Source organism: Penaeus monodon, chromosome 12, assembly GCF_015228065.2.
Source record: "Penaeus monodon isolate SGIC_2016 chromosome 12, NSTDA_Pmon_1, whole genome shotgun sequence".
NCBI lineage: Eukaryota > Metazoa > Arthropoda > Malacostraca > Decapoda > Penaeidae > Penaeus > Penaeus monodon.
In genome coordinates, this window is record NC_051397.1 from 22,125,123 (window position 1) to 22,132,622 (window position 7,500).

Sequence of the window (7,500 nt, forward strand, 5' to 3'; positions counted from 1 at the left end):
TGAGGAAATCTTTGTTGATACAAATGGACACGTTATTGATAATGGTTCATTACAGACTTGATGATAATCAACTGAAAGTATATGATCTAAAAATACAATGGAAAGTTTGACGGAACTATATTGATATTAACTACATTGGAGAAAAGGTAATTACTGTAAGTACCTCCGTATCATAATACACGATGAACAGTCGTTACGTCATTTAACATTAGAAAATATTCGAGCATCAGAAAGTTTAAACCATAATTTGGTCAAATCATAATACCATCAATCATGATACTTTGTTCGTTTACCATAAAGTTTGTAGCATAACTGTATTTACATTTTATTCTGACTCTTGAAATATCTAATGTTCGCTTTAGAATATTGGTATATAATACCAAATGTCATGAGGCAAAGACATAATAGGAAAATTCTTCAACTGTGTTTTGAAAAGCAAATATGAAATAATTAGAAAAATTACAAGTCTTCCTTTATCACTGAGTATACAGTACAAAATTAAAGTTGTACGCATAATGACCCTAAGAAATAGGGCACTAAACACCTGCCTAACGACTGATGAAAGGATTTGGTGATTTAAGTGACGAGGAATTAAAAATGCATAGCGTTTTTTCCTTACCTTTGTCAATACCAACAGAAGAAATGCTTTTGCTAAAATATATACATTTACCATGACATCACAATACAAGTGAACACTTTGGGTAAACTAAAAATGCTTTATGGAAAATTGCGTTGGCTCATAGAAAACGAGAATCATTGAATGTTGTCAAAAATATACAAAAAATCTGTGCTCGGGAACATTTATAGAACCTAGAAAAATACACCTTCCCTGCCATAAAGTGACGAAAGAAATGGCACTGCACAAGGCCCTCTGTGCCCTCCGACAGAAAAACAAGCGGAGTCGTCAGTCCTGGAGACTGATGCTGAATTCAAAACATTCGGAGAAGATTTGAACAAGATGATAACGGGAGATCAGGTGAACAAAGTCTGGCTCGAGAAATTCCTGGAAGACTGTTTCTTCACTATAAAAGTAATCTATCGAAAGTAACCGGTAGAAATGCCTCGGTTTGGTTTCATATTTACAACCAGATTTTTTTTTTACGAAGCAGCAGTCAACTTAAATGATGAGACTTGTTACTCGACCAAACTAGACTGTCTGGCACCATGTTGGAACATTAAAATACAGAATTGCACTGGTTCGAAGATTGCAAAGTTATGTTGAGTTTTTTTCCCATTCCCCTGATGAACACACTGCATCCACCACAATGGGTCCTTCTTGAGGACACTAAACATTTCCCGACGGACCTGCATTGATGCCCTTTCAACATTGAAGTATCAGGACATGACATGTCGGACTCTTGCACAACAACAAAGTTCTAGAAAAATAGAACTATTAATATTGATATGAATATCAATATTGAGTCACGGCATTTGTGAAAAGTTTCATGTAAATCTTGAGCGAGTATTTTCACTCACATGATTATGAAAAACATACTGGGACCCTAAAATAACATAGTTCAAAGTCACTTGGCCGGTTCAGTTTGCACATCAGTAGAGGTCTGGTGTTCACTTTTGCCTTTGCGTCTCGTGGCGCCCGGCGTGGCCACTCTGTTAACTCTCTTCATTGAGGAGGATTTACCAGCAACTTCGTGTTTTACCGCGTTGCTCCCACTCGGATCGCTCCCGACTTCCGTGCTGCTGATGCTCGAGGCTGAGGCGCTTGGAGATGCCCCCGGCGCCTTCGCCATCAAGGGCTTTGGCTTGTCATAAGCAGACGTTTGCTTAAGCACGCCCTTTAGTGGCTTTTCGGCGGGGGTCGTAGACGGGGTAGAAATGGAAATAGAAGTGTTTGTGGAGTTCTCTTTCTTTATGGATTTCTTGCGTTTTATTGTACCAGTATTCTCACTCTGCTCGTACACGGTACTGGTGTCTGATCCCGATGTCACGGAGGACTGCTGGCGGAGTGCACAGGTATGAGTGGCAGCTGGCACAGGGGCAACGTTTCTGGAGGTGGAACGCCCTGGGTTAGAGGCTCCAACAAATGCAGGCGCAGTGGCCGTGGCTAATGCTGTCTGTGCTGCAGCTGTCACAATAGCTGTTGCATTCGGCATTGTCATACTTGGATCATAGTTCTGACGTAGCCTCGTCTGCTCGGTGTAGGAGGCTCCGTCTCCTGGTGAATGGTTACCCATTTTGCCAAATGTAGCGAGGGGAACACGAGCAGGTCTGGCTTCCCCATACGACTCATAAGTTTTATTGGAATTGCTTATCTCTGAAGTTGCAGGATTTTTTGGTGCAGATGCGACTCTGCTGTCCTTGTAAATATAAGTCGGCTCATAAGTGTCATACCTGCTATAGGGATCAGTAGCTCCCTTACGAGCATACTCTGCTGTTTTGCCTCCAGCTTTGTCATAGTCCACAGACGTTCCTTGGCGGCCGTAGTCTGCAGTTTTTCCTTGCTGAAGATAGTCCGCACTATGACCATAATCGCCAGTGCCATCACTCTTTCTGGTGCGAGATCTGCTGACAGTCGCAACTGGAGATGCTGTCCCAAACAAAGAGGAAGAGGCAAGCTTGTCCCCGCTAACCCCATAAACGTCTAGGCCACTAAGATCACACGAGTCGGTAGAAGCATCTCGCCTCGGAGTCCTCTTTTTTGTGCGGTACACAACATGGATTTTCTCTTCTAATTCCTGAATGTCTTTAGCTGTTAGAGATGTAGATCGCGGCGGAGGCGGGGGCCTCACTTTGGGAAGGGTAGCGGCGTGTATGCCGTCGGGATGGTCCGGTAAGACCTTTGGGTAATTAAGCTTCTGCATAGCTGCTACTGTATGCTGTCGGTCCACAGGTGTCCTCTGGTCGTCATGTCCCTCTGGATCGTCCCTTTCCGTCATCGTCATTTCCTTCGTGATGCCCCAGCTGTATTCCGCTGTCGGAAGGCTCTGGCAACTCGCGTTCTTCTTTAAGCGCTTTTCTGAAGTGGTGCTTTTTACAGACGCGCGGGAGCTTGTGCTCTTTGCCGAGGCATGGGAAGTAATTGAGGCCTTCGAGGAGATGGATGTTGTGCTCTTCGTGACGCTCTTCGGCGGGAGGCCCGAGCCCACTGTGTCAAACTTCACCGTGGGGCTCCTCTTGCTGTTGGACCTCGACACGGACCGAGAACCTGACGCGTCAGCGTGTACGTGGACATCTGCTGTGCGTCCAATTTCACTGTAAATCGATACCTCACTCTTGTGTCGCCGGTGGTTGCTCTTGGAACTCTTGCTGGGGTTATTCTTGTGGGAGCTCTTGGACGCATCGTGGTGCTTATTCGTGGAAGGAGGCGAGACATCCCGAGAAGACTGCGAGTGCTGCCGCTTCTTGCTGCCGGACTCCCTGGACACGGCCGACGCTCGTGAGACGGAGTCCGAGTGGGCCGAGTCGCTTACTTCGTAGTCGCTGCGACTCTTCTTGCGCTTCCTCTCCCCCTTGGCGGAGGCGCTGAGCGAGGGCGCCTCTGACGCGCACTCCTCCTCGTCCGCCTCCGAATTGCCTCTCCGGAACCTCCGTAGGAACTTGGACTGGAACTTGATCTTGTCCCTCTGGTAGTACACGGCGCCCATCGCACAGCAGTTGATGAACAGGATGGCGATGCCGACCAGAATGACGATGCTGATGGGCGTGCCGGCGTAGACGGGCGGGGGTGGGGGTCCCGAAGGGCTTGGGGACTCGTGCTCCACAGCGGGCGGAGGAGGAGGAGGAGGAGGAGGTGGAGGGGCAGAGGCCGTCTCTGGAGGCTTGTAGGTGGACTTCGGCTTCCACTTGGGCGTCGTGAAGAGAAGGCGAGGCCGCACCTGGAGAGGAAGGGAGCAGCTGCTGTAGCGTCAATGAGGAAACTAGCGAGCGATTCACATTCTAATGGCATAATTTCGCCATTTGACAAACTAAAGGATCGATGCCAAGTGTGCGGGAGGACAAGGAATATTCACAAAAAAATAATAACAACAATAATGATAATGATGCTACTACTATTACTACTACTACTACTACTGCTAAAAAAATGATAATAAAAGTGATGATGATAAAAACAACAACAATAACAATGATAATAACGATAATAATAAGAAGAATGATAATAATAATAATCATCATCATCATCAAAATCCTAATAATGATGATACTGAAGTTGGCAATGGTAATGAAAGTGATAACGATGATGATAAATATAATGTTAATAATAATAATAATGGTATTGATAAGATAAATGATAATAATATAAGTAATGATGATAATTGTCATAAAAGTAATAACCATAATTATAAAAAATAATAGTAGCAAAAATAATAAAAAGAATAATGATAGTAATGATAATGACAATAGTAATGACAGTAATAATAATAATAATAACAACGATAATATTAATATAATGACATTAAAAATAGCAATGATAACAACTATAACACACACACACACACACACACACACACACACACACACACACACACACACACACACACACACACACACACACACACACACACACACACACACACACACACACACACACACACACATACACATGCCCGCACAGAGAGACAGCCCTCCTGGCGGGAGACCGACCGTGGGCACGAGCGTGATGGCGGTGGTGGTGAGCTGGTGCGGCACGTACGGCTTCGACGAGGCAGACACCAACTCGGGGATCAGGTGGTTCCAGACGGCGAGCGTACGCGCGCGGTAGTGGCTTTTGACGACCACCTTCATGTCTGGGGGAAGGTGCGGGTGAGCAAAAAGGTACCTGGAGGAAAGGTAGAGACGAGAGAGAGAGAGAGAGAGAGAGAGGGGGGGGGGGAAGAGAGAGAGAGAGAGAGAGAGAGAGAGAGAGAAGAGAGAGAGAGAGAGAGAGAGAGAGAGAGAGAGAGAGAGAGGAAGATTGGTAAGAGATAGAATAATAGATAGCTAAATAGACCAATGGGTTTATAGATAGATAGATCGATAGATAGCAAGACAGATAGACAGCTAGATAGACAGATAGCTAGATAGACAGTAGGAAATATGTTAAGCAAAGATAAAAATATTCAGTTTAAGAGACATATGAAGCATCAGACAAGGAGATATATCTGACGCGTTAATCTAAATCTAAGTAGAAGGAATAGCCCCACAGCCCTTGAACATATGCACTTGATTTATCTCAAATACGAACTGATTTAACGAATCAATGATTATGTGGACTGCAAAGCATACTTTAGACTAAGATTGCAGGTTCCTAAATGAAGATCATTTACCTAAGTTAAGATATTCTTGAGTAATTTTTTGGTACTGTGGCCACATGATCTGAAGGTTATCTTCCCAGTAACGGTTCATTCCAGGGGTTAAGAATCCCTGAGGAGTAGGCAGATTTGGGCTCCTGAAAAGAGAGAACATTTTGAGTGAGCAAGTTGCGGTAACAGAATATGTGCAGATTGAATTATTTTGGATAAATTTTCATAATACCTTCGCATAACTGATCGCGACGATTTCGGTATCGATGATTCCTCTCACCCTCTAGTACACGCATATGTAGGAATTATGCCGCGGAACCTCCGAAATCCCTACATTCTTGGCCCCCATAGCAGCGAGGGCATAATTTGGCATATTTGGATAGCAGAGAGTAAGAGGATTCCATCGATACCAAAATCGTCGCAATCGCTTTTATCGTTTCAAAAGGGCTAATATTTAAATATAGAACAGTATTCATTATAAATATGTTTAATGCGAGTACGTGTAAATAATGTCTGTTAGGACAGTAATTAGTGTAGTTAGTCCGGTAGCGAATAGTTATTTTCTCAGCTTTTCACATTATAGAAAACGTTATAAAAGAAGATTCAGTGGGTAGACTATAACAAAGTAATAGACTATTTGTAATTTCGACTTTAAATATCTGCTAAAGGATACTTCTGTTTCTTGACTCATTAACAAATAATTTAAGATAAATAAATTTAATTAGAATTAATTTTACCTCACTGCTGCAAACAAACATTGCACTGTTGATTTAGGAAAGGAACTTCTCCCTTTATTCATAATAATTCTTCAGAGCTTACCCAGTTCTTGCGAAGTTAGACCACAGAGTCATGACCAGTTCAGAGAGAAACTTCTCGTCCCTCGTGTAGTTGAGGCCAAAGTGGTTGAAGCCGCTGACTAAGGGCGCGCCGAACACATACGCCAGTTCCTCCCCGTGAACTGTACCCTGGTCCTAGAGCGAAACAACGAATGAGGACAGTGATGAGGACACCAGTACTGTGACCGAAATATTAATTGTAATCAAGCTACCGGTAGCAGTAATGGTTAGAATAATAATAAAAATGATATCGGTGATAAGGATAAGTGAAAAGCACTGTATACAATAGAAGTCATGAAAAAATGGGACAACAGTTTCAATAATACTAATGACATGCCATCCTTCTGAGCACAGCCCTCATCTAAGTGCAGAGAGCCCAGAGGAGCGACGGGCCCGTGGGCGCCACTCACCACCAGGTAGTCGCCGAACGCGCTCTGGTGGCTGAAGCAGTAGAAGTAGCTCTTCTGGTTGAGGTTCGAGTGCAGGTTGGCCATCTGCACGACGGGCGCCGTGATCTGCGCGTCGCTCAGGATCTCGAGCGTCTGGTCGCGGACCATCTGGTCGTCGACGATGGGCGCCTTGCTCCACGGCTGGTAGTGCGTCATCACCGTCGGGTACACTTGCGACGCCTGCAGGAGGAGTGCGTTAGTGAGGACGGCAGCCGAGGATGGGGGAAAAGGGCGGCTGAGCACAGATATGAAATATGTTTTGCATATTAGCCCGGTATATTAATATATCTGTGACGAAGGTCTCCGTTTCTACTTTTTCGAACATTTTTACAATAAACCCTCCATTCATTTATCTCATTTCTCTCAGTGGTAAAACACAACTCTAAAATGTGTAATGGAAATGCTTTGAATATCAAATAATATATTAATATTAAGCACATTTGCATGCAAAACGAAACGGGAATATTATTGCTCGCTGTATCTGTTTAAATTTGATTACATACTGTATACTAGGACACACGACAAGGACACACATCACCCCACACAACACACACACAAACACACACACACACACACATCATCAAAATATAACAACAAATACAAATAATAATAAATACATAACTATAACTAGCCGACCCCCACACCACACACACAACACTACATAACAACACAACATATACACACACACACAATCATATAATATACACTCAACACACTACTAATACTATATACATAACATAATATACCAAAACTATATAATACTAATACACAACATGGATATAAAAACAATAACAATCAACACAATACACTACATCAACACAATATATATATATATATATATATATAACACACATAATACACTACTACATACAATCACACACACACACACAACAACAAACAAATACAACATACACTAAATACTAACAAACACAACACACACATATACACAACACAAACAAATAATACATCACATCACAC

The 7,500-nt window shown here is 43.2% G+C and overlaps 1 protein-coding gene across 1 annotated transcript in view; it reads right to left on the reverse strand.

Moving 5' to 3' along the window:
* LOC119579372 overlaps nucleotides 1-7,500 on the reverse strand; it is a 32,713-nt gene that overhangs the window by 406 nt on the left and 24,807 nt on the right. Inside the window, 5 exon segments of the mRNA XM_037927146.1 lie at nucleotides 1-3,833; nucleotides 4,600-4,742; nucleotides 5,262-5,383; nucleotides 6,057-6,208; nucleotides 6,484-6,702. The exon segment at nucleotides 1-3,833 is cut by the window's left edge and continues 406 nt beyond it. Of these exon segments, the coding sequence (XP_037783074.1) occupies nucleotides 1,524-3,833; nucleotides 4,600-4,742; nucleotides 5,262-5,383; nucleotides 6,057-6,208; nucleotides 6,484-6,702 (2,946 nt within the window). The 3' untranslated portion in view covers nucleotides 1-1,523.